The 26798-nt window shown below is 52.9% G+C and overlaps 1 protein-coding gene across 1 annotated transcript; it reads left to right on the top strand.

Annotated features, from left to right (window-relative positions):
- The first annotated feature begins 417 nt into the window (after positions 1 to 417).
- On the top strand, positions 418 to 25690 carry IGFBP5 (insulin like growth factor binding protein 5). The gene is made up of 4 exons (XM_054829944.1): positions 418 to 1738; positions 20235 to 20461; positions 20638 to 20757; positions 21170 to 25690. The coding sequence occupies exons 1-4, from the start codon at positions 1408 to 1410 to the stop codon at positions 21299 to 21301; spliced, it is 810 nt and encodes a 269-aa protein (XP_054685919.1). The 5' UTR covers positions 418 to 1407; the 3' UTR covers positions 21302 to 25690.
- Positions 25691 to 26798: the final 1108 nt, after the last annotated feature.

Raw genomic sequence — 26798 nt, 5'->3', positions numbered from 1 at the left:
TCAGAGCCCTGACCTCTCCCTCCCAGACTCCCTGCAGCGCAGGCTGCCGTGCAACCCAATTGCAATCACTTTTCTCCTTTTTTTTTTCTTAAACCGTGAAGATCTGAATTTTTTTTTTTATTATTTTTTTTTTCCTCCCCACTCTCTCTCCCCTCCCCATCCTCGGCTTCCCCTTCCCCCTCCTCCTCCCCTTGTCTCTCCTCATAATATTATCCTTGATCACTGCCCGGGGTTTGAAGCCCAGAAGTCAGAAGCTGCGCACCCCACCCCCACGGCTCGAGTGTGCACTGATAGGGCCCTCGCTGCTGGCACCCAGTCAAGCTGAGGTGTCATTGGGATCTCAAATTGCAGCGAGGGGCTGGCAGGCAGCCAGAGGCAGTCTATTTAAAAGACAGCCTGTTCTGCAGTATTCAGTCTCTTTAGAAACTTCTCCAGGGGAAAAGTGTTGGGAGATCTACAAAGTGGATTTTTTTTTTTCCTCTATTTTTCCCCCCCTTCCCCCTGTTTTTTACCGCTCCTCTGCAGGCTTTGCAACAAAACACTCCAACTTTGCAGAAAACTTTTTTTTTTTGCCTTTTTTTGGCTGCTTTTTTTTTTTTTTCCGCTTTTTTTGCCTTTGCAAATCTTGGAAGAGGAAAGCGGGAGGGTTGAACAGAGCCGATCGAAACACAACTTTGCTTCATACCAAGCTTCCCAGCAGCTCGCTGCGTCGGGAGAGACTTTTTCTCCTCTTGCAGAAGAAGAGAGAAGGAAGGGGAGCTTTGCATCCCCTCTTCCTTCTCCTGCCGTTTTCCCCCCCCCCCGCGTCTTGACTGCTTTGATGCATTAATAGCAGGACACTGGTTTTCAAGGAACTTTGCTCCCTTCCCAATCTGCCTCCTCCCAGCCCTTTGGGAAGTGTGCGTGTGTGTGTGCGTGCGTGTGTGTGTGTGTGAAATCGCCGTCCCACCTCCCCAAACCCCCCTGCTCCCCCACGCCTCCCCCTGCAACCTGTAGGCTGTGCAACCCCTGCAGGCTTTTCTCCCTTTCCCCCCTTCTTCCCTCCCCCTCTCTTTTTGCGCTCCCGCGGATCGCGGTGCGAATCCCTCCTTTCGAAGCGAGAAAAAGCTGAAAGAAGGAGAAAAAAGAAAAAGAAAAAAAAAGACAAAAAGCAAACCTAGACGCCCCCCCCCAGCGCCAAAAGAAAAGCAGGAGGGTCTCGCACCCCGATAATAAACCCCAGAGTGGGACGCCTGCAAGAGGGGCTGCGCTTTCCGACCCTTTTCTTTTTTGAAATTTTTTAATTTTCTTTTTTTTTCTTTTTTTTTTTTGCCCCCGAAGGGGCAAGCGGAAAGCAAGCACCGCCCGCCCCCCGCCCCCCCGCCGGCGGCAGCCCCCCGCGCCCCATCCCGCAGCATCCCCGCCGCGATGCTGCTGCGGCTCCTGGTGTTGCTGGGCGCCTGCCCGGGGCTGTCGCGGTGCCTGGGCTCCTTCGTGCAGTGCGAGCCCTGCGACGGCAAGGCGCTGTCGCTCTGCCCGCCGCCGCCGCTGGGCTGCGAGCTGGTGAAGGAGCCGGGCTGCGGCTGCTGCCTCACCTGCGCCCTGCCCGCCGGCCAGCCCTGCGGCGTCTACACCGAGCGCTGCGCCCGGGGGCTCCGCTGCCTCCCGCGCCAGGGCGAGGAGAAGCCGCTGCACGCCCTGCTCCACGGCACCGCCGTCTGCCTCAGCGAGAAGAGCTACCGCGAGCAAGCCAAGGCCGGTGAGTGACCACCACTTCTCCCATCCTCATCTCTCCCGGATGCTTTTCCCCCTTGCCGGCACCTTTTCCATCTTTCCGCCTGCTTTTTTCACCCCACCACCATCTCCCGGCTACGTTTTCCCTCTTTCCGGGTGCTCTTCCGTGGCCCTCCGCTTGCTTTTCCCCCTTTCCGGCTCCCTTTCCATCTTTCCGCTTGCTTTTCTACTCCCTCCCACTGGCTGTTCTTTCCTGCGCCCCCCCCCCCCCCCCCCCCCCCGCTGCTTTCCCACCCTTCCGGCTGCTTTTCCATCTTCCCAGGTGCTCTTCCATGCCTCGGCTTGCTTTTCCGCCTTCACGGCTACTTTTCCATCTTTCCGCCCGCTTTTCCATCCCCACCCTCCCCCACCGTGTGCTTTTCTGCTTTTCCGGCTGCTCTTCCATTCCCCTCCACCACAACCAGCTGCTTTTCCATCTTTCTGGCTACTTTTCCATCTTTCTGCCTGATTTTTCTCACACACACATATAAAACACACCCCAGCTGCTTTTCCGTCTTTCTAGCCATTTCCCCATTCCTTCCCCTCCCCACCCACTCCACCAGCAGCTTTTCCAAGCCCCTGGTTGCTTTCCTACTGCTTCTCCACCATCACCACTTCCTCTGGCTGCTCTGCCATCCCCTATTGCTTTTCCACCTTCCCAGCTACTTTTCTGTCTTTCCAGCTGCTCTTCCACACCCCCCACAGTTGCTTTTCCTTCTTTCCAGATGTTCTTCCACCCCTGTAGCTGCTTTTCCATCTTTGTGGGGACTCTTCCATCCCCCTAGCTGTTCTTCCGTGCCCCCCACTGCTTTTCCCATCCTTCTTTCCATCCATGCCCTGGTCAAACCTCCTGTTGCATCGTCTCACAGCCTCCCTCAGCCCCCTTCCATCATCACCTCTGGGTTGTCCCATCCTCAGTGGAAAGCTTTTCTTCCCCCACCTTCCAGATGCACCCTCTTAGTCACAGCTGCATCCCAGTCCTTCCCCAGTTGCATCCTTTACATCTTTCCTGCGTCCCTGTATTCGCCCTCTCCCTGACCCCTTTCTCTCACCATATCCACCACCTTGCTCTGGGGCCTGAGCTGGCCTCTGCAGCTTGAGATAGAGGAGAGGGCAGGGCACTTCCATGCAACCACTTTCCCCATCCCCAAAATCCTCAGCTCCCCCCCAGGTTTGTTGCTCAGCCTCCGGCGTTCTCCTTGCCATCATTGCAGCCTGCTCTTCCTGGTTGCCCACTGCTGGATGTCTTTGTTGGGCAACGGGTTTTAGCCCGGAGAGGTGCAGGTGCATTAGGGACAGGGAATCTGTGAAAGCAAAAAATAATGATGGTCTTGCTAATAATTAGAAAGAATAGGTTAAAAGCAAGCATGAAGGCTGGCATGGAAGCAGCAGTGCAAAGCCAAGCTTCTGAAATGTTTGCACCTTGCACGTGACAAAAGCGCGAAAGAAAGCTTCACTTTGGCACACGTTAAGCTCCCATTTCTGGATCTTGTAGCTTGTGCAAGGACACTTTTCCTATATCCTTCCAAATACATCTGTATTTCTGCCACAGCGTGAAGGGGAGGCAGGGAGGATGTCTGCATGCACAGGGGAACGGGGAACCACTTGGCAAAATAATCGCAGAAACAAGCCCCCCGCTTTTTTTGGTCCATGAAAAAGTCATTTTTGCTTGTTAGCAAGCTTGTGCTTATACCCGCACAATGGAAATCCGTTTCTCCTTTCTAGCACCTAATAAATCTTGATGCTTTTATTATTTTTTCCCCTTTGCTGCTTGCAGGCAGCGGTTGTGTTGCTACGCTCCATCCTTCAAAGCAAAACCAAATTCTGTGTGTATAACTTTCCCCCTCCCTCAAATGACAACAAATGTCCAAACTCCCTTAAAATCATCCAGAAACAGCAAAGCTGAGCTTGGTTTTCTGAAGGGGAGCTGGAAAGGGTGAGGGTTGGGAGGGGACATGTGTAGGGAGCGGAGGGTGAAGCCAGGAGCCGCGTTCCTGCCGTGGAGCCCAGGAAGCCGGGCAATAACCCGCTGGCAACGGAGCTATGTGAAGTATCCCGGAGCGCGTCATCCCCGGTGTTTATTTACTCTGCGCGTGTGTGTGCACGGCCGGGGGCAGGCAGTGTGGTCAGGAAGGCAAAGCTATGCAGCCAAAACACAGCGGCGGCTGGGAGAGCGGGGCCGAGAGTGCCCCATGCAGACCGAAGGCACTCGAAAAAGCTTGGGCACTTGGCTCCCAGCGTGAATCTCCTGTCGTTCCACCTGCCTCACTCTTCCCAAGGAAACTGGTCCTTTGGCAGGTGCTTTGTGTGAAAGCTTTGGCTGGTCCCCTCTAATATCGCTGCTTTGGTTTTCCTGGAATGGGGAGCACCCGTTGAAGGAACAAGGAGAGGGACAGGAAAGAGGTTGCAGGTTTGTTGCAAAATCAACCCCCTGGCACTACCTGCACTTCCAGTTTGGACTCTCCGAGTGCTGCAGGGGGCTCTTTTCGATGGGTTTTGTTCGCAGCCGGGAGATGAGCCTGGATCGGAAAGGCTGCTGCAAGAAGCCGCGTGAGGAGAGCAGGCTCCTCTTGAGATTTGTGTGATTGCAAAAAAGAAATAAAAAATAAATCAGGAATTCCTGAGGACGGGAGAACGAAAAAACTCTCTTGGCATTCGACTGGTAGCGTGTGAGAACAAAGTATATTTTCATAGGCATGTTTCTAAGCAACGAGGCAAGGAAAGAAATGAAGTTTGACTTGAACTTTCTGGCCTCTGCCAGTTTGGCCAGCAGTGCAGGGACCGTGTGCTGGGGAAGCTGGCCTGGCCCTCCCATCTATCAATGACCAAAATTGGCCCTGAGCTGCGAACCGCTGAGAAAGAATCAGCACTCTGCAAAATAAACTATGTGACAGCATCGAGGACTAGATCAAACTGCATTTCTATCTATTTCTGCTCTTGCGCTGGCCGAGTTTAAAATCACAGATGCTTTCCTCCTTATAGTTGAGGTGGAGAGCAGCAAGCAGTATTGCAAGAGCCCAAGCCTGGGAGGCTGGGCTTGGCTCTCCTGTAGATTGGATGTCTCGCCTGGGGACAAGATGCTCCAGGTACCATGCCTCAGTTTCCTCATCTGTAAGCTAGGCACAGCGGTACTGAGAAATGCCGGAACTTCTGGGCAGGATATACTCCTAGTTTGCTGAGAGCTCGGAAATGAAAGCAAGTGTGGGATTAAAGAGCTTTGGTAAGGCTCATTTTAAGTAGACGGATATGTAGGTACTGACGGGACGGTCCCTGCAGTCCTTCCTGGCACGACAGTCAGACACTGTCCTTTACCGAAAGCCAAACATTACGGCTGTAATTGACTGTTCCTGGTAAAAAACCATGAATGAGCTTCATTTATGGCACAGGCTGCAGGATTCTGGGTTTTCTCTGTTTTGTTTAGGTTTCCTTTGAAATACACCACGTCTTTCCATTTTTCTCCCCCGTGCTCCCGCCAGACTTCCTCCTGCTGAGACAGCAAGGTCAGGCCGAGCGCCTGGGAGCGGAGGGCACAGATTGGAGCCTGCTGCCCTAAAAAGGCTCGTGGAAAAACAAAGGTTGTCAAATATTTCCTTCTCCTCTCTCATTCCTGCTCTCTTTCTAGAAAGCGAGCAAGACTTGGCAAGTTTCCTCACGAAACTGTGAGCCAACGATAACCAGGAGGGGAAAGGGGCGGGGGGGGGTGTTGCAGAATTAGCCCTAAGAAAATCATCTTTGCTGCGTCAGCTGGAAGTAGGCGGAGGAGGAGTGCTGCCGAGCCCAAGTTCCCTGCGGCTCGTGTTCGGTGCAGTCCTTTATCCCTCCCTGGCATATTCCCCCCACCCCGCTTCTCCTCTCCATTCGGGGATGTGGGGCTCCAGGGGCGAGCAATGGGGACGCAGCGGGGCAGGTGGGCAGCCCCGCGCCAAGGTCCAGGGCGAGGGTGAGGGTTAGGGCAGGGGTCGTGGGAGCGGGGCGCTTGGGACGCGCGGGCTTGCCAGCATGTGTGGCTCGGGGAGGGACCCGGCTGGTGCCGAGCGGCAGGTCCTTTGTGCGAACCAGCTCCCGAGCTGTCAAGGCAAAAGCTAGTAGCAACAGGCCTGCAAAGCCTCGGATCCGAAACAGGAAAATCTCCATTTTTCTTTTGATCTGAAGTTTCAACAACAATAACAATATATTAAAAAAAAAATGGTGAAATCCATCAGGTGCCAGCAAGAGAGCCAGGTTTCTGCGGTGTGTGTGTATGGGGGAGGGAGGGATGGGGTGGTTCAAACAGGAAAGGAGGGGCCTTGGCTGGAAAGATTTTTCGGCAGCCTGGTTTCTAAGGAAGGAGCAAGAATATTAAGTAGTTGATACAAATGAAATTCCTCCTGGGTGCCAGCAGAGTTCACCAGAGAAAAGACGTGGCTCTGTGTGTGCGTGCGTGCGTGCGTGAGTGATAGAGCCGGTCCCGAGCTCCCGTGCAGCGCCGTCAGCCTGGATCTGCTCCAGGTGAACGAAGGGAGCCCCTCCAGAGCCTGTACCGCTGCAGCCGAGAGCAGGGGCTGGCCTTAAATGGGAGCCTCTGCAAACCTGAGGGATGCTGGAGGAAGGCTGCGTGCCTCCTCATGTCAATATTTAAGCACCAGCACCCTGTGCCCAGATGACTGTCGCAGCTTTGGCACACTGGTGGCGTGAGCACAGTCGTGTGCGACTGGAAGCGTTCGCGTGACTGCGGGGTGAGGTGTCCCGTCAGGCTCAGAAGAGAGGGGTAGGAGAGCTCGGGTACGTTTTGTGCCAGCTTTGGGACAGCCCCTTGTTTCTTTTGGTCGCGTAGTTTGGCACATGTGTGTCAGGACAGCCAGGGAGGAAGGAGAGGAGGAGAAGCAGTGAGCAGGCGCTGCCTTGCACAGAGCGTGGTGCTCTGCTTCCTCCTAACGTCTGCTGGAAGTTTTACCCATGCTGGATCGAAAGGCGTCGCAGATGTAGGAGCAGCTGCAGGAGCTGTTATAGTGGTGGTGGTTCCCAGCGCTCTTCACCAAACTGGAAAGCCTGGGAGCGGTCTGGGAAGGGGGGCAGGACCCTCAGCCCCTCCAGGGCTCATCCTCCTCTGCTCAGTGGGGCATGCCGCTAAGAACAGTTGCAGCTCATTTCACCTAAGTCACAGGGGAGATAAAGGGCCCATGGCACAGCAAATCCTGACTATTTTTTTACCAAGCACTTAGTAGTGCAAATTCAAGGTCGGACATAAATAAAAGCAGAATTTGGCTGGAACACACCTGCCCCTCGATGTGGGCTGCAGAGCAGCAGGATTAATATGCACGAGGCAGATATGCGTGTGAGCCTAACACACACATGTACCCGTGTTCACATGCCCACGCATGCCTACACAAACATTTAATGTATGCAAACACATACACACGGAGCATTTTTGTCTCTGGGGGCAGAATGGTTTCCAGGCAGTACACACAAACCTTTCTTAGGTGCAGTGGTTCTGCTTATGACTGGCACATTGGTATTTTGCCATCAAGATCAGATATTGGTGTACAGACCGGCCTACGCTATCCTCCCACGGAGGGCTGAGAAATGAGGTGCAGCAGGTGAGCATATCAAACAAGGCGAGGCAAGGAAGGAGATAGAGGCCAGATATTCCTCCCAGCCAGCTGTGTGGATCTGAACTCACCCCCCGTGTTTGGAGGTGGGTTGTATTGTCTGGATGCACTAAGTCTACATTAGTTAAATACCCCGACAGATATCCCAGTGAAGGTGCAGATAAGTTGTGGCTTGCAGAGGGTGGTCGATCCTTCTGCTGCATGCCAGAGCTGGAGGACATGTGCGGGAGGCAGCGGTACCTGGTGGCATTGGTAGAGGAGATGGTGCCAGGGGCACTGAGCGTACTGGAACCCTGCAAACTTCTCTTTGCCTAGGCAGCGACAACTGGCGTTTGGGAAAGCAGGAAAGAAGAATTGGATTGGGAAAAGATGGCAAATTTGCTGAAATATGGCAAGCTGAGGGCAGGAGAAACAATCTCCAGCGTTGAGGAAGAGGAAGCAGCAGGACTTGACGACATGGTGCATGCAGAGGTCAAAGATGATCCAAAGAGTTTGTCCTGGATGAATTCACTGGCAGCATAATAACCACCTAGTCATTTGTAAAGAGATTTTTTACAGGTAAAAATATAGATATTTTCTGTTTATCCTCAGGACAGGTGTAGCCAAAAGCATGAGGAGGCTCTGCTGGCAAGGAGGAGCAGGAACCTTATCCCACATGCTGCCATCCTCTAACACCTGGACCCCCCAGGCCCATTTAGCGAGAGCCTCCATGCCAGGTCTCCCCGGGGCGATGTGCAGGGCTGCCCATGGGTCACAGAGTGGGGTGGCAGGTGTGCCAGCGCTCCCGGACCCTGGGGCTGCCCATTTGAGATCACTGGGCATGGGTCATGCTTGATGCCTGCCCATCTGGGAAGGGTCACTGTCGCATCTGGTGATGAAGGAGTGAAATCCCCCAACCTCTCACCACTCAACCCCCACGAGACACCCTCTATTCTTTCAGCTGTGTAGCCAAGGCAACTCTCAGCAAGATGTTATTTTTGAGGTGGCTCTTTGATGCTAGTCATCTGAGAGGACCCCTTAGTGCTTATGTCAATCCACGGCTTGCAGTTAATCCCAGCAGAAGCCAGCGTAATGTGTTTGCAGAAATTTGGGACTCTCAGTGGTCTGATCTGGGCAAAATCGCTCTCAAGGGAAGCCATTTCTCAGCGTGTTTTGGTGGATCTCCTGTCTCTTTATGATGTTTCCAGGACAAGTGCGCTAACTGCCTATCAGTCCATGTCTTTTAACCATCAGCTTCTGGCTGGGAGACCACACCTGCCTTAAGATATGCTTGCAGGGAAGGTCCAGGCCTCCCTGGCTGCAGAGAGACTCTGGTCAACAGACTAAATCTTGAGGAGGCACCTTAAATTTATGGCTGAGGAGTCAGTGGGCACTTATGTGTGTTTCCATAAAGCCTTGCTTGCGCTGTTGCCCTCATTCTCCAGACCTCTCTGATATTCCCATAATTTTTCCCTGTGCCTCCACCCTTTCGGTACTGCTTCTTTCATGCACAATGTGGAAATGGGGTGTCAGTACCCCCCACAGCAAACTGGCACGTCGTTCCCTATTAGCCTGGCAGGGCTTGATCCTGCAAGATGCTGAGCACCTTTTTGCTAGGCCCACAGCATCATAGGCTTTCAGGCACCTAATTCCCTTTGTGGGAACCAGCTATCTCAGTCCTCGAAGGACTGTGAGGCCAAAGCTGAAGACACTGTTGGCTTCAGTAGGATTGGAAAGCTCTTAGCAGCTGCCTGCCTTGAGGGCTGTTATTGCAGTTTGGTTTGTTTGCTTGTTGGATAGACGCAGCTAGCTCACTGATGGAGATAACTGGTCTGGTTGCTATTTAAGGGCAAGAAGGTAATCCTAACAGATACTCAAGGAAATGATCCCCTAGCCAAACAAGAGAGGGAATGTATCTTAAAGGTAACTTTGGGGGAAAAGTTGGCCAATAGTCATAATTCTTTTTGTAGAAAACCAGTAGAAATATTTTTTTTTCCAAATTCAGATGGGATTCATCCTCAGAAGACAAATCAACAGACCTATTTATTATTCATGCTTAAGAAATCAGATATTATGCATTGGACTAATGATGAAAATCTAGTAATTAAATAAGGCAGTGGACAACTATGGAACCTGGCTTTCACTTTTTAATTTAAAGGAGATGCTGGAAAAGAAAAAAAAGTTTTATTAGGGAGGGACTGCATGTCTTATACCTGTCCAGCAGTCAATTATGGTGCTGCCATAGCCACATGTATGTCTTAATACATCTTAATAATGTCTAAACACAAAGTGGCATACAGTCACTTTGCTTTCACTTGTGACTCCTGCTTTCCTGAAGAAATAGCAGAAACGGGTGAAATTTTACTGTATTATTTCATAACCATTTCCATGTTCAGTTATCTGGTTTTGTAATAGAAGAGGTGGCTTAAGATTGCAGGAAAAACAACAAAGTGCAGCAGGAATTTTATCATTCCAAAAAGGCTAAGTGGCGTCAGTTGTCTTTCTTGGAGTTTCAGACCCCAAAATGGAGGTCTGCACCCTTTGCTCCATCAAGGGACCCGTGATATTTTTTTCACATTGAAAAGCATCTCTGCATCGTGTCGGACCAAAGGGAATTTGTTAGTGTATGCAGTGGTACAGCGCAAGGAGGGAGATGGCTAGGAGAGGCAAGAGTCATCCGTTAGGATCAAGTTTGGGCAAGTTTCTGCTTATCAGTATTGTCAGAGTACGAACATCAAACTTCTGGTACTTTTTTGTGGTACTACTTAGGTGGACTGAGAGATTAAATAATGGCCAGGCCTACTTCAGGCAAAGGCCTTCTGAAAGAAGGAGTCATTAAGAAAGTAGAAGGGAGTCCTGAGGGCAGAGGTGGAAGTCTCATCACTCAGAGCTCATAAAAGTCAGGTCGGACGGTACATGTGATGATGTGTCATCTGGTACTGACACAGAGATGAGCAATGGATGATCTCACAGATCTTTTCCATCTGGTTTAAGGCAGAGCTGTGAAAGTCAGGCTGAAGGCATAGAAATTAATCCAGGCTAGGCTGGAGGTTGCAATCACAGCTGCACACCTGAAATACTTGCGGTGTTGGACCAGTTCTTGTCCAGCACCTGACACAGATGCATCTCCAGACTCCACCTGACGTGCCTCCACCTCTCTCTGGGACAGGCAAAGGGTTTGGCTTTCTTGGCTCTTCCAGTTACTGGCTGCTGTCGAGGCTGACAGAGACCCTGAATGACTTAAGTGAGGATGGATCATGTGATGGAGACCACCAGCCTCCATTAGGAGCAACCTCTCTCAGATTGAGTCCCAGTAGGCCAGTTGTTAAAAGCTTCTGCTTGGTATGAAACTAAATGAGAATCAAAACCCTGACTAAAAGGCAAAAGCCACCTTCATCCATAAGCAGGCCAGAGAGCTTAGCATAAACTGTAGTGGCTACATCTCTGGTAGGACATCCTCTTCTCAGGATCATCTCCTTTAATAAAGGGGTTTCCTCTTAACTGCACATTGTTCTCAGGGTAGAATGCTACAATATCCACAGTGATATCCCAGCTTTTGATGGCTGCCAGCAACACTCTTCCTAGTTATGGTTCGCTTTCTAAGGCCTTCTTAACACCTGGCTCTCCTATGATTTGTCACGTTTGGGTTTCAGTGATCAAAACAGTATCAGTGTCCTGGCAGCATCCTGCTTTCAAGTCCAGGTTTCTTGACATCTTGTGTATATTGACACCTGCCTTCATCTGAATTTTGGAGACAGGCCCCACATAGTCCAAGGGGGCAAAGCTACCTACTCTTTCTCCCTAGTGATGTTTCCTCCACCACTGCTGTTGAGCTACCTTCATCCAAAAAAGCCCTCCTTGTCCCCTTTTTTCTCATACAGTAATGATAGTTGATGGATGCTGTTAGGCTTCTCTTCCAACCCATCACACCTCCTTCATTTCTAAAGACATAGCAAGATTTTTTTCAGGTGATCCCTTCCCGCCTGGTGGCCAGATGAGCAGTTCACATCCTTTTGCTTTCATTCAGAAGACCTGACAATATATTTGTTTTCTAGGAAGGGTTTTCCTGTCTTTTTGCCACAGATAAATCCTACAGAGAAACTTCTGATAAACACTTAAACGATGCTTATCAGGAGTTACTTTAGATTTTCCTCACCTTTACAGTCAGTTAGACAGAGACTGTCATACAATCTTCTTCCCCGAGTTTTTCTTCTTTGCTCTTTTCTGCTCTTAGTTCCTTGGCAGGCTAGTGGGTTTTTTGCTGCCTTTATTACAGCTGATGGAATCTGCCGCTAGGGTGGCTTTGTTGGAAACGATGCAAGACTAAGAAATACCGAATGATTTCATCCTTTCCAGGAAGGAAAAATACGTCTTGGTCACTATGATATTGAAAGATGATTTATTTAGATTTCTCTGGGTCATTCTTCAGTTCAGCTCTCAGCTTCTTCTGCAGTTTCAGCATATGGAATGGGGAACATCTGTAGTCTCCAGATGATGTGAAGGAAATATGTTTTATCTTCCTATCATCAGTGCATCAGCAACAGGAGCTTCTTGATGTAAATCTAATCCTGAAATACTTCCTTCCCCTCCACTTGCCAGTTCAGTTCCCTGGACGATAACTTTGTTCAGGAAATGTCAGGCTGATACAAGCAGCTATCTAAAAACAGAGTGCCTGCAGTTTTGCAAGATGGTGCACGTTAGCATCATTTAATTGTAATGGATGGATGTTTGTTCATCATCTTACTGGAAGGAGAAACTCTGGAAAGTTACCCAACTCTTTTACTAGTAGGACATTTTGGGTTCCCTCGTGCACCAAAATGGTTGTTGCTGGGATCCCCAAGTTGCTGGCCACACTGCCTGTCCACCACAGGCCCAGACCTTCACCTGATCTTGGTGTGCCCTGTATATGCATTGCTAGCTACCAAGCCTCTGTTGAGAACTAATCATAGCCAGGTTTAGGAACTCTGGAGAGAAAGAGACAGGTCAAAGACAGCAGTGAGCCCCAGTCTTTGCTTGTACATCCCAGGTCAGAACCAGCCCAGCCCTCTAGCTGATGGCCAAGCTTGGCTCTTCCAGCACAGCATAGATGCCTGGAGCCTGCTGAACTAACAGCTAGCTACATGTAGGAAAGGAGCTTACATCATGGAGCTTCCCATCTCTAAACCTGCTTTTCTCCTTGTTCTAGAGAGTTGCTCCCAGGGAGTTTTATTTTGTGGCTGCAGCAAGGAAGGGCAGCTCAGGAAAGTATCATTTGGCACGCAAGCAGTGCAGATCCTTCCTTACAGTTCAAGTTCCCATACCTGTACCTCTCCCACCTACGCGGCACTTGCTGGCACTGCAGAGAAGTGGTGCTGACCCAGAGATCCATTGCTACAGATAGGCCCCGCGCTTCCAGAGCAGACCAAAACATGAGCTGGTTCCCTTGAGAGCTCCTTTCCCACATGCTGAGCTGCATTTCTCCCCCATCCAGCTCTGTATGAGGACACTGAGGTCATCAGGACGATGATCTCCCTTTCCCATGAATCCTATGTGAACCTGGGGGCAGCCCAAGCACCTGATATTCATGCTCTGCAGGTGAGCCCTGGCTGATGCAGCAGAATCTGCATCCGCAGGTTTCTGCTGAGGAGACAAAAATCTCCTGAGAAAGAGCTGGTCTTCCAGGCTAGTTCAGCAAAGCCCAAACAATAACTAAGAAAAAAAAAAAAAGCCCACACTATAGCACATTCCTCTGCCATCCATTCCTGCTCTCCGAGGCTCTTCAGGTATTCCTGAGCTGTTCCCAAGCATCCTACTTGGGCCTTGGCTTAATAAAGTGGAGATAAGTCTTAATCTAGGGTTGAGTCCTTCTAGCCCTCTGGTTGCTTTTCCATCTCTTCTCTGAGCTTGGTCCCACTGATCCACATCCTTCTCTTTAAAGGTGTCTCTGTGGGACAAGAGAGTGAGGTCCCAGCAACTCTCACCATGCTGTCACAGGGATTTAAGGTACTGGGATACCCCAGAGCTCTCTTCCAAGAGCTTGGGTGGCTTTTGGGCTGTGGACTATTTGGACTCTGATCATATGTCTTTGGTAGGGGACTGGGCATGGTGAGGCAGAGTGGGTGTTTTTGTGGGTGCTCCATGTGCTTTGACTGCTAAAGACTTCCTTCCACACTCTGCAAATCACAAAGGAAATAGGGTCTGGGTGTTCTTACCACTGCTCCTGTGCCTGTAAAATAGTTTGGCCCTGCTGCCCATGAGAGCTGCACCACAGGCTGCAAGGGGATCAGTACTAAAGGGGTGGTGGGATTTATCTTTCTTAACTTCAGACCTTAAGTGAGACCATTGGAATCACAGGAGGAGACACTGGAGCCTCCAGAGATATGTCATTCCACCCTAAAATCAGTGCCCAAGCCAAATGATAGGGCTGGTCACAATTTGTAGGGTGCAGCATCTTGGCAATGACTTAGACATGGAGTTGAGCTATCCAGCAAAGCCCCAACACCTCTGTGTTAGAGAACAGGCATTATTTGACACAGATCTGTCGTAAATGCCTGTTGCATGTTGCTGGGACTTGGGGGAGATGGGGTGGCAGTCCAAGCAGGGCTGCTGTTTTTCTGTCCTTCTCGGTGTGTGGTGTCTCCTCCCAGTCTCTCATCGCCTGCGAGCATCACCAGCGTGCTCCCTCACCAGTCCCCACCAGACCGGCCGCGCCGGCCTGCCGTCAAGTCCCCACCAAAGCACAAAAGTTCGTCGAAAGTCCAAGGCACATTGCAGCTGGCTCTCCAGCAGCCAACGCCCGGGGCTAGCGGAGGGATCGGCCGGAGCCTGCATCCCCGGCCCTGGCTGCTCCTCCTCCAGTGGGTGCCAGACGTCCTCGGGCTGGGCGGCCGCCTGAGATCACTGCCTGACTTCACCGGGGCGGTGGTCCAGAGCAGTGACCCTGGCCCTGGGCATTGTGCCTGAGCCGGCTCCGCTGCCCACCCCCACGGGGCTGTGACGAGGGGCTGGGGGTCATTCACCTCCGTGCTGGGGTGTTGTGCCTGCAACAGGAACATAAATGAGCTGTTCTTCATTAGGGCGGTGAAAGCTCCCCTCTGTCTGGGCTGATCCTGGTGGCCCCTGGGGAACTCAGGAATGCTTTTGCTCAGTTGTGCTCTCCAGCTGCCAAAGGGCGCGAGATGAGATGACCCTCCTCATTCTGCATCCCTTCCCTGCCTGCATTACCCCTTCCCTGCCTGCATTATCCTTTCCCTGCCTGCATTTCAGGAATGCAAACACGACGGCTGTCCCTGTGTACAGACCAGGAGGGAGGGATTTTTATTTTGCCATCATGGTTACAGGTGCAAGTCCAGGCTGGGGAGGAACTTGCCTGCCCATCCCAGGAGGTCTCAGCGTAGGTCAGGCACGTCCCCTCCTCTGGAGCGGGGACAAGTGGGGAGGGCAGCAGGGGGAAATGCACGATGGGGTCTTTTACCGGCCAGGGACCTGAGCACAGACTTCCTGTATAAGACCCAATCTGAAGAAAAATAGGTACATCTCTAACATGATTTGCAAGTGCAAAAGCTGTTTTCAGGGACAGCACTGATGTGCTTTCCTCTCCCAGCCACAGGGAGCCCAGGGAAGCTGCTAAGCATTGCCCAGCAAGAACCAGTACCATAAAGGATGGGGGCAGAAGGAGAAATGGGAGAATCCTGTCCCTCCAGCAGGTACAGGGAAGAAGACAAACATTAATTTCAGCAGTCACTACCTCTGCCTCTGTGTGCGCATAAAGTCCATCAGGAAGACGTAAGAAGCCAGCGTGGGGCTGGGCAGATAACGGAGCCACCGTAGATAGGTGTCTGCAGCTGTTTGTGCTGGGCAGCTGTTGTTATGGGTGAAGCTTGGAGGGAGCATCCTGATCTGGCTCTGATTAGCATTTTGGGGTCCCGATTGGTGGGAACCGGAGAAAAATCCCTCCCTCTGTCCACCAGTCTCTCCCATAAATTTTTTCCCTTCTCTGCTGCCAGTGTCAGCTGCCTAGTTGTCTGATCCCAGAATGTTGTCCTTCCCCTCAAAAAGAAAGCCAAGGTGTCAGAGATCACCCAGCTAGGTCTGGAAAATGCCACATTGTTGTAAGCGGCAATGGGACAGAAACCAGGGTCCTCCAAAGACAGCTGCCAGCAGGGCCCAAAATCACAAGCAGCCTGTTGGAAAAGCGGAGTGGGGGGTCACTTGTGAAGTCCTGCAGCTGAGGATATTCCCTTCATGGGAATACTGGGAGGTGGCTCTTCATCCTGGGGGTAAATCCTCCTCTGGTGGAGAGCAGAGACTTTGTGCACTGTTGCACTGCACTGTATAGTGGGAGACACTTGCGCTCTAAGCAACGATGTTTCAGCTCCTGGGTAACGTAAGCCTTAATTTCCACCTTGTGACGAGCACCTCTGAACAAAGGTGGGTGAGTTTGGGGGCAAAGGAAAGACTGGGCAACTTCTCAAGATCTCCACCAGTGACATTTGCTGTAGTTCCTATGCTAGAGGTTTAACTGAGATCCCCGTTAAGTCTTTCTCCAACACCTTCCTGCTTAAGCTCGTGTTGTAAATAATAATAATCATGATAATAATCACGAGGGCTGTTTAGTAAGGTTGTGCTATTGTGCTTGTCCGTCTTAGGTACATGTGACTTCTTTTTGGGTGTTTGAACAGGACAGCAAGTCCTCTAGCAGTGGGCTGTGGATGTAACGAGCACGGATCATTAGCAGCAGCAGTCAATAGATACTTTTCCTACCTTCCTGCCAGAAACCGATGAAAATGTGTTATGAAAATTCAAGCCTCCTAGCCATTTGGAACAAGCTTCCTGCTCCTCTCTGTCATGTCAGCAAGCAGGGAGGCAGTGTTCCCACACGCCCTGCACCCACGTGTGAACACGCACATGCACCCCGTGGGGACCTCACACACGTCCAAAACTTCTGGAGCACAGAAGCACCCAGGCAGGGTTTTGGCCCAGGCTCAGGAAGGTGTGCAGGCTGCTCTGGGTGATGTCTGTCAAGGACGGCAGGCAGCTGCACAGGAGCAATTTGCAGCTTCCCAGAAACTGTGCCTGGTATTTTGCTACTCCGTGTACCTTGTGTAGGGGCAGGGTGAAAGGGTTGGAAACGGCTCCTGCTAGGGAGCTCCCTCTGCCCAGCCTGGAGTGAGGAGAGGGTACTAAGCCCTTAGCCCTGGGGCAGAGGACAGCCCATGCTCTGCTATGGGTATTTTCTGCCTCCCAGGGCTCATGGGAGCCTGCATGAATTAGGACACCACCACCACAGTCCTTCTGGCCTGACTTGTGTCAGGAGCATCTCCAGATGCTCGCCCCTCTTTCCCTGGGTCCTCCATGGGGCACCACAGCATCAGACCAGACATGAAGCCATGAGGTGGCTCTGAGTTGAGTTCAGTCTCCTGCCTTGGCTGTAGGGTCAACAGCCCCTTGAGGTGACTACAGTCCAGGTCTCACCTCAAATCTAGCCAGGCATCCTTGGCTTGGCCAGCAATGTCAGTCTTCTGTGTCGCCAGTGAGCCTGGGACCTCTGCTGAGAGGCCACCTCCTCCTAAGGAGTGGGGAGAAGGGATGGAGATGTGAGAGCCACCCACCTCCTGCTTCCCACTGTCCCCTGGCTGGAGACGTGGTAAGTAGGACCTTCCTGCCTATACCTGAAACCCAGTCGCCGGGTTGGCAAGGTGCATGGGAGTAGGCAGGAAGGGGCTGTGCAGTGGGCCAGATCCTGACAGCGAGGGAGGAGGAACTCCAGCCTCCTTCCTGAGTCTCGGACAGGCACAGTTAGAGCTCATTCGGGGAAATTGGGTGTTGCTCCTGCCAGCACCTCCTCAGGAGCACAGGTGCAGCCATGTCCGCGCTCCCTGCCACAAGCCAGCCCTGGGGTGGCAGATGGAGGCTAACGAATGAGCTGGTGGGTGAGGATGGGCAGGCGGGTGCAGGGGCTCTGGAGATGCTGACATGGGTGTCTGGTCCCGGATGCAGTGGGCGGCTGCAGGTTGGTGTGGATGAGCTGGCCAGGAGGCGAAGTGGGGGCACTGTGTGGGTGCTGCCCGCCCCAGCTCTGCCCGTCCCTCTGCGTTGGCACGGGGAAGGTCCCTCACCAGCTGCCTGGAGCTTGTCAGGAGTCTGTGTGTCAGAGAACTCTGCCCTTCAGTTTGTCAAAATCATCTTGTTAGTATCAAATTAGGGAACAGATATTCGAGTACATGAGCCAGGAATTTTCCTTGTTGCTGAAGGAAATTAGGCTATGAAAAACATCAGAGGGTGGAAGAAAGGGATCCCTCCAAGGTATCCATGTGGTTCTCACTGGGAAATAAAGACTCAAACTAGATACCACTGCTGAGCAGCAGACAGAGGAGTCCCACCACAGCCACCCTTGTCGTATCGCTAGTTGAGCAGGGACCCGTGCATGCTGGGCAGGACGAAAGGGGTCACTTCCAGGTGCTTTTTCAGCCATGCAGGAAGCACTGGACTTGGGCTGGGAGCTGGGCAGCTTTCAGTGCACGCCAGCCCTTGGCTCCCACTGCAGAGCAGTGGGCTCCTGCGGCTCCCATCTCCCCTTGCCGAAAGGCCTCCACGTTAGTGCCCAGCTCCCAGCCCACTCTGGCTGGCTGGCAGCTTGCAGGAAGCAGAGAAATAATGTATTTGCGGAGGCTGAAGCTGCTGACCGTATGAGCAGGCCGAGCTGCTCCAAATACCTATTGCACCACAAGTCCTGGGGACTGGACACCCCGTACTGTTTTTCTGACTGAATCCTTGCTGCCTTGTCCCATTTGTTTGTTATTTTAGGTTTTCCCAGGTAGCTGTGCTTCTCATATTTGTTATTGCAGAGTTAATGAGCTGTGCCCCTCTTGTGTTATTGTAGGGTTGCCTACGCTGGTGTGAATCCTCCCCTGCCCTTAATTACCGTAGCGCAGCCCAGGGAGAAGCCCTGGCTCTGCCATGTCCGTCCCTGGCAGTCAGTGCCAGAGGGGATTCCTGGGACACATCACAGCGTGTTTCATTGCTGTGGAAGGGCTTAGTCACTGCAAATGTCTCTGGTTTCCCTTCGAACCTCGGATTGCTGCAACATCCTTGTAGCAAAGGATGCTCTTCTACTGCACCTTGTACAGTGTAATTTCCTGGGGGACAAGGTCATTCCCAATTTAATCAATTTCTTCCCTATCGCTTGTCTGTCATTCCCTTATAATAGAGAAGCCCCAACCTGTGTGGGCCTTTGAGTCCTGCAGCAAGAAAAAAACCCCAAACATATGAGCATCACGGGGCAAAATGGCAAGAGAATCCCATCCTGGGGGTACGTGCGAGTCCTGTGGACGGTGCATGGGGTTATTTACATTGCTGTGGGCAGTTAAGAGGATGCTAAGTCTGGGATGCAGACCCAACTCTGTTCTTGTGGAAAGAGAAGAAATAAAGTCTGCTTTAATAAAATAAGCGGCCATGGAAAACTTTCCAGTTTTGCTGGGAGAAGGCAGGTCTGTCTTGGCAAGGAGGGAGGGGAGACTGGCAGCCGTGGCAGGCTTGGGCGTCCAGTGACCAGCCCGTCCCCTTGGCCACCTCCAAGGCCACCCCGCTAGGGCTGTGTGTGATGGGCTGGTGCTGCCATCTGCCACTGAGCAGCGCCTCTGTCCCCCCTCGCCAGGCATTCCCAGGGCACCCCTGGGCACCCCTGGGCAGCAGAGCCATCCTCCTTCCCCATGGGGGTGCATCTGGGCTCCGGGGAGCTGCCAGTCTGCAGGGAGAAGGAGGGGCAGAATTGGTGCCCTGCTGTCTTCACCGTAGTGTTGCGGAGGGGACGAGCGGGGTTCACTGGCATCGAAGTTGCAGGAGACATGGTGCAGGGAGGGATTTCAGCTGCCCTGGTGCTCTGCCTCCCGCCACGGTGGGTTCCTCTATGCCTGCCCGCTGGCCCCAGCACAAACCTGGCATCAGTGCCAGGCTGCTGGGAACCAGGGACTGGAAGACCGGGAGCCTCAGGAGCCTTAAACTCTATTCAAATTTAGTCCAGAAATAACCCTTTTTCACTCTGGTGGCTGTACTAAATGTCACAAGTCATCTAAGTTTAGACTGTCACCAGCTCTCTCCTATATATAACTGCACAGGGCTCCTGACTGCATCCTGCTGGCACAGGTCATGCTGGGGCAATCCAGGGGGTGTACAGGAAAGCAAGTGCCGCGGGCAGAGCCTATACGCGCTCCTCCCTTGCCATCAGTACTATTGGTGGCATCTACGGTTAGGCAGCACCGCTTGGCAGCGTTACCCTGGGCTTTGCCAGCTGCTCAGTAGATGCCAGTGGACAAGGGCTGGTTCGGTCCCATGAGCGTGGGGCTGCAGATTTGAGGACCCTGGAGATCCCAGCACTTGTCAGCCACATCTTCAGCATCGCTGCCGAAATGTCTGCCCAACCACGTGGTGGCTTTGCTGTGGGATTGACCTTTATTTTGGAGTTGTCTCATCTTCAAGCATCCCTGGCTTTTACTCTTCCATCTGCAAGGCGGGATTGGTGTGAATTTGTCACTTAATCCTCTCACCATGGCTAAACAGGAGCTTCTCTGCCACATTTTGTGTATCATCTGGTCCTTTCTGGGTTTGGGATAACCCTCCCACCAGTCCTCCACTGACATGCTGCAAACAATGGTGGCCTTGTACGTAGGAGTCCATCCTGACCCCTAGCTCCTCTGCGCCCTCAGACATCTTCCTGTCCTGAGCTCGGGGGGTCACACGAAAGCCATGCCAAGTCCCACACAGTGGGATAAAGCAAGGGCTGTAGGCAGCAGCTGGGAAAGGGATTTCTTTGGTCATTTGTTCCCGTCCTGCCTGGTGCAAAGATGTCCTCTGGGGTTGGGCAGGAGGCTCTCCATGCAAAAGCAAGCCGCAGTCAGCTCATGGAGACCTGACAGTTTGGTATCCCTTCCCTTCCAGAACGGGAGTCCCGAGAACATGAGGAGCCGACCACGTCGGAGATGACAGAGGAGACCTACCCGCCCAAGGCCTACCGGCCCAAGCACGGGCGTCTCTCTGAGCTGAAGGCTGAGGCCTTGAAGAAGGACCGCAGAAAGAAGCTGACCCTGGCCAAGTTTGTGGGCATGGCGGAGAACACGGCACACCCCCGCGTTGTCATCCCCGAGCTCCGGCAAGAGTTTGAGCTGGTGGGTGCCTTCGCCTTCCTTCCACGGGGCTCCCGTGGGCAGGGGGCTGCGGGAAGGCTTCGTCCCCCTGGGGAGTGGGTGCTGATGGGGAGGACAGGGGACCTGGGGGCATTTGCAGCTGGAGGCTTGCTGTAGGGCACTTCCCTTCTCATGCTCCATCTTCTCCCTGCTTGCAGGGCCCCTGCCGCAGGCACATGGAGGCATCCCTGCAGGAGCTCAAGAGCAGCCAGCGGATGGTCCCTCGCGCTGTCCACCTCCCCAACTGCGACCGAAAAGGCTTCTACAAGAGGAAGCAGGTAAGAAAGAGCCCCATGGAGGGATGCTTCCCACCCAGGGAGGGTCCGCTGCTCTGGATGGAAAGGGTGGAAGTTTTTCTTCTGCTGGGCTGGTGGGGAGGTTGCTGTGAGCATCTCCAGGCACAGTTGGTGGTGGGTGGCCTTGCTGATGGCTCCGAGTGCAGTCTGGTCTGAGGCAAGCAGCCTGAAGGAGCTGGTGTGGGAGGAGGAGAAGTCAGAGAGCGCTGGGCTGGGGTAGCAGCGGGGATGGAGATGTGCTGAAAGCAGAGCGCAGGAGCTAGGTCCTACCCAGGGGATTGCGTCACTGGGGTGAAAGGGGCGAAGCGCAGGGCTGATCCGGATCCCTAGCGCGAGGGAGCCGCAGGGCGTCTGGTGGCCAGCTCCTGATCTCTGCCCTTGGGTGTCTCCCCAGTGCAAGCCCTCCCGAGGCCGGAAGCGTGGGTTGTGTTGGTGTGTGGACAAATATGGCATGAAGCTGCCAGGGACTGACTACCTGAGCGGAGACCTGCAGTGCCATGCATTTGACAGCAGCAACGTGGAGTGAAGTCGCATCCCCTCCCTCCGCCCCATCACTACCTACCCAGGCTCCCTTTCACCCTCCCCTCCGCACCTCCCCGCGCCCCGGGACTCCGATTCTTTTCATCTCATGTAAGAAGAAAAAAAGAAAGGAAAAGAAAAAATAGAAAGGAAGGAAACGAAAAAAGAGAAAGGAATAAAAAGGAAAAAAAGAGAAAGGGAAAGAAAGAAGTAAAGTAAAAAGAGAAAAGAAAAGAAAAGAAAAGAAAAGAAAAGAAAAGAAAAGAAAAGAAAAGAAAAGAAAAGAAAAGAAAAGAAAAGAAAAGAAAAGAAAAGAAAAGAAAAGAAAAGAAAAGAAAAGAAAAGAAAAGAAAAGAAAAGAAAAGAAAAGAAAAGAAAAGAAAAGAAAAGAAAAGAAAAGAAAAGAAAAGAAAAGAAAAGAAAAGAAAAGAAAAGAAAAGAAAAGAGGACTCGGAATCTACAGCAGCCTCTTGACAACAAGGACTCAGCAAGGAAAGGACAGAGCCAGAGACAAACCTGCCGCGGCCGCTCCGCCATCCTGCGCCTCTCCCCAATGCCACCTGTGCCCCCCTGCCGCAAGCAGAGGCCACCCTGATGCAGGAATCTCTCCGAGTTGGTGATTTTCCAGTACGGGTTTCAGGCGGGTTAATTTTGGGGTTTTTTCTTCAGTTTAGCCAGTCATTTTCTAAAGGGTCTCGAGAGAAAACCTTGCGGCCACCAGTGTTCCCCCTCCTCGCTGCAGTCCTCCAGAGTCTCTTCCCCACATCGCTGGGACTCACTCGAGTCAATTTGATTTGACTTCAGTCTCAAACGACCGCCCGAGGTCCAGGCAGATTTCGACACGTTGGGAGGAGGAGTGGGACTGCTGGCTTCGTGTCTGGAGATGAGCTGGGGAGGGAAATACAGCTCCTGCAACGGCACGAATACCTCCCCCCAGAAATATTCGTGGACTTCAAAAAGAAATCATCCAAAAAGGAAAGACACCCTTCTCCATCCAGTTCCTCTCAAACAGGAGGTCAGAAATCTTTTTGGACAAGTGGAACTCTGACTGTTGTCCATCCAGGTGTGGAAGCATTTGTGCATGTGTGCGAGTGTGTGTGTGCACGGACGTGGCTTTCCTCCTTGCAAAATTTCGCCTTGAAACCTGCAATCTGGAGGGCTTAACTGTAAGCAGGGGGAGAGATGCTGCCCCCTCCCAAAAAAGCATAATAACCTGCCAGACTGAACACGGGAGCAGAGTTACAGAGGAGCATCAGCGCCTGTGGGATCAGGGCCCTGCCGACGCCAAGGGCTGCATCCGAGCTGACACCGCAGATACTCCATTGCTGTCCACACTGAAGCATCCCTGTGTGGGGACAGGGGGATCGGGGCCAAAACTCTTCACCACCCTTTGCCACCACAAGGAAGACCAACTATGGAGATATATTTTTAATTTTTTTTTTTCACAGCCAAAAAAGCAGTTTGCTCCAGGGGAAAAAAAAAAACAAACCTACACTTTGTTTTGTCTTGGATTTTTGTTAAGGCTGGTTTATAGCCTTTCCCATGGGTAGGAAAATGTCAGTCTCCATCCTTTCACATTGAGGATACTGCTCACATTGCCACGGCTGATTCCCGCCACCCTGCAGTATGATCCTGCGACTGGCCCTCACGTTTAACCTGGGATCCAGCTCCTTGCTGAGTGACAGCAGGCACCACGCCATGGAGACCCACTGCCTCAGGCGTGCTGGGACAGCCCTCAGCTGCCTTCCTGACTTTTTTGTTGTTTTTATTTTTTTACATTTGATTTTGGGACTGTTGCCTCTCATTTCCCCATGACAAGGGCCTCCAGGATGTTGGTGCTGGGAGGAGATCCTGCAATGAAGGAAGGAAGGAAAGGAAAGCGAGCTGTGGGGTCTGGGCACTCCAATCCCAGTGGGCAAACACACACCCACTGGGGACCACATCCCACTGCCACGGCTGGAGCTGGCAGCCAGCACTGCACAAAGGACACAGCCAGTCTCAGGGGGAAGGTGTCTGCACCCCGAAAAGCCCTTTTGAGCCTGATGGAGCTGGGCAGGGAGGAAAGGGGGTCTGCAGCACCAGTGGGTCCTACCCAGCAGGGATGGGACAAGGGGGATTCGATGCCAAGGGGCTCTGGTGGAGGGTCCTCTCCATCACGGACTGGGCACCCCTGTAGCCTCCCATGGCACAGCATCGCTCCCCCAAGCATCCTGCAGTCCCCCCACAAGGACACTTGCCCCAATTGAGGGCAGGACTGGATGTCCTGTGGTTATTTCCCCTGGAGTTATGGTGGGGGCGAGTTTTGCCGATGGACTTCCATGGAGATCCCATGGTGGGGCATGTTTGGAGCTGTGGCTGAGGTGTCTTCCCTTGCTGAAAAGAAGGGGGTGCCACCAACAGCAGATCTGTCCCCCAAAAAAACCTGCAGGAGCGAAGTGACCCCTGTATTGGTGAAGGGGAGCACAGTGCTAGGGCCGAGAGAGGGACCCCTCTGGGCTCAGTGGGGCTGATGGAGCACGGTCAGTTTGACTGGGGTGGGGGGGGCTAATGGTGCAGTAAAGGTGGGGTGAAGAATGGGTGAAGAAGGCAGGTGGAAGAGGAGGAGGACCCTGTGCCAGCCCCAAGGGCCACAGGTCGCCATTGTTGCCACTTGTCTCTCATCTCCTCCGCTCGCCAATCCCCGTGCAAAACCTCCTGACTGTTGTAGGCCAGTACCACCTTCCCCAGGACCCTTCCCTCCTTCTCTCTCTTTCTTGCTTTTTTTTTTGTTCATTTGTTTGTTTTGTTGTTTGATTTCCCAAAACTTGAAAGCCTTTGGCTGCAGAGAAAGGAGACGTGCTGCCAGGGCGGGATGGGAGTGGGCAGAGGGACAGCAGCTCCCCATGAACCTTGTCTTTCAGGCTGATGCTTTTGCAGGGTGAGGGTCAGCTTGGGAGGGGGACACAGGGTGCCTCCCTGACCTCCCCCTGCAAAAGGGAGTCTCAGCCATGGCCCCAGGAGCCCAGAGCACCAAAAATCCATCCCGCACAACCTCCCTTCTGCCTGCACATCCAGTGCTGGGATGGCACCGCCTGTCCTGTCCCCACCAACCTGGGGGAAGAAGGAGGAGGCAAGGAGGGGGACTGTGCTGCCATCACCCCCAAAACCACCTTGGCTCCTGGAGCAGGGCACTGAGGAGCGCCCTGGCTGCCTGCTCCCTCCGGGATCCCCAGCAGGACGAGGCTGTTTGCAGGCTGCACTAATGTTTAGGACCAGGGTTGGGCTGGGGGGGTGAGAGCAGCTTCAGGAGGGGTTGGCCACCCCCCAGGGCGGCAGTGATGAGGTGCTCCCATTCTCAGCACCCAGCAGCACTCCTTTGCATTTGAGGTGAGAATACCAAAAGGGGCAGATTTGGGAGCTGGGGAGGGCTGGGTGAGCAGTGGGGGTGGGTTGAGGTAGATGGGGAAGTGCTGGCAATTTGTGCATCGGGGGGGGGGGTGGGGGGTGGTGAGGATTGCGGGGGGGGGCGGTCTCCAGCCACGGTGTTCGCACTGAGCCTGCACCTGTACCCGGAATGTGAGCTGGGAAGGAGAGAACAAGGATGGCGCAGGGGTCAGGACAGCCCTTCCACCACATCTCCCCGGGGAGCAGCGCTCGGCGGCTGGGCTACCCCTTGTCTGTACTGCAGTGGACTTTGAAAACCACTAGTACAAGAGCATTTTGCACTATTTCTCTGCTCTCTCTCCCCCGCCTTCTCTTTTTTCTCCCCTTTCCCCATGAAAACTCTTTTTTGTTGTTGGGGGGGTTTTTTTGTTGTTATTGTTGATTTTTTTTTTTTCCCAAACGGAGCATTGTATATTTAACAACCGACAATTCACCTCGCTTCCAGACCGCTGTCCTGGCACTGGCTAGGAGCCCTGCCTAATGTGCCTCCCCCTCCCCAGCCCCGCCAGCCCCCCCGCCGCTGCCACCGGGACAGACATCACCGCGCGCGTTACTCACCGTTGTAACACAGTTGTTAAAACACACCAGATTCCGAGTTTCCTGCCTGGTTTTTATCTTTAAGCAATACTCACTACACATTTTACGGTAGCTTTTTATAGCTTTACGTACATACAGTAGCTCTGTTGTTTCGTTTTGTTTTGTTTTTGTTATGGTTTCTTTTTCCAGTAAACAAGAAATACTCATAATCTTACTGGTGGGAAAAAAAAAAGCAGTTTGTGAAAAACTGACAATGGAAGAAGAGCTTAATGCTCTGTTTAGCATTTTGTACTTAAAAAAAAAAATCTCACATTTTATTAAAAAGTGAAGATTGCTGTATACTATTTATTCAACTTATAATTTATGTTACTCTTTGATCTTTGTCTTTTCTCATGACAAAGCATTTATTTAATAAAGTTATGCATTCAGTTAGCTTGTGCCTGACCCTTGTGGACCCTCTCTGTGCCAGGGCCTGCCAGCAAGCTGCTCCGGCCCCGAGCATCCCCTGGCCAGCCGCGCTGTGCCCCTGGGAGGCTCAGCCAGCTCCATAGAGGTGCTGAGGAGGTACAGGGCATGGGGTAACGAGGTGGCAATAGTTTAGGAGAGCTTTTGACACTGGAGCAATCTGCTAAGGCACTGGTAAAATTGCAAGTTTGAGTTTAGAGCATCCTTAAAGTAGAGCTGCCCTGCCTTTTTTAGCAATTTCTTTGCAGGGATGTGGCGGTGGGGCACAGCACCCACGTTCAGCTGGGTTATGGGGGTAGACTGCCTGGCTGCCAGTGGTGCTGAGCCCCTAGATGCTATCCCCAACTGAGCCCCACAGTTTGGGATCAGACGTGGTGTTTGAGCTTCCGCTCTCTCTGGGCAGCTGGAAGATTTGTCTCAATGTCCCAGTGTGCAGGAACATGCCTGTGCCATCCTTGGTGCAGCCCAGGCTGTGGTCCTCGGACACCTCATGGTAGCCCTCCTTGGTGGCCCTTCCCGCTGCCCTGTGTCCTCCCCACTGCTGGATCTGCCCACGCAGCCATCACCCTTCATTCACCCACTTGCCCCCTCATCTCCCTCCTCCTGTGTCCCCCATCCCCTCCATTCGACTGGCTGCCAGCATCACCCCATGTGCCCAGAGCAGGGTGGGAGGCAAAATGGTTCCCTTTGGCCCCCACTGGGGACTGTGGGTGTGCCAACACATATCCCCCATCCTATCTGCACCGCTTGGAGCTGGGACAGCCACCTGCTCCCCCACGGCTTTCTCACCCCATAGCACAGCTGGGGCCAAACCTGCTGGCCCAAGTGAGTGAGGTGGGGGGGGTCTGCACCCTGCTGTCCCCCCACGCCACACTGCAAGGCTGGGCCCAATCCCCCCTGGGCACCCCACGGTGCAGGAGTCTCAGCCGGCACCAGGCGGCGCGCGGAGCCTGCCTGCGCTGCCCGTGCTGCCTTGTGCTGCCTGCCCAGCTGCTGCTTTCAGCTGCACAGGCACTGACAATGGGCTTTCCACCCAAAAGGTTGTTTGGGTTTTTTTACCCCCAGCTAGTGGGCTAGTA

Source organism: Grus americana, chromosome 6 (genome assembly GCF_028858705.1).
Source record: "Grus americana isolate bGruAme1 chromosome 6, bGruAme1.mat, whole genome shotgun sequence".
Classification (NCBI taxonomy): Eukaryota; Metazoa; Chordata; class Aves; order Gruiformes; family Gruidae; genus Grus; species Grus americana.
Note: the sequence above shows the minus strand (reverse complement) of the source record. Positions and strands in the feature narration are given on the sequence as shown.

Excerpts from the sequence above, each read along its gene's own strand:
- IGFBP5 (XM_054829944.1), top strand. The coding sequence starts at position 1,408 with ATGCTGCTGCGGCTCCTGGTGTTGCTGGGCGCCTGCCCGGGGCTGTCG. Across the intron at positions 1,739-20,234 it reads CCGCGAGCAAGCCAAGGCCG|AACGGGAGTCCCGAGAACAT; the intron begins GTGAGTGACCAC and ends CTTCCCTTCCAG. Across the intron at positions 20,758-21,169 it reads GCTTCTACAAGAGGAAGCAG|TGCAAGCCCTCCCGAGGCCG; the intron begins GTAAGAAAGAGC and ends GTGTCTCCCCAG.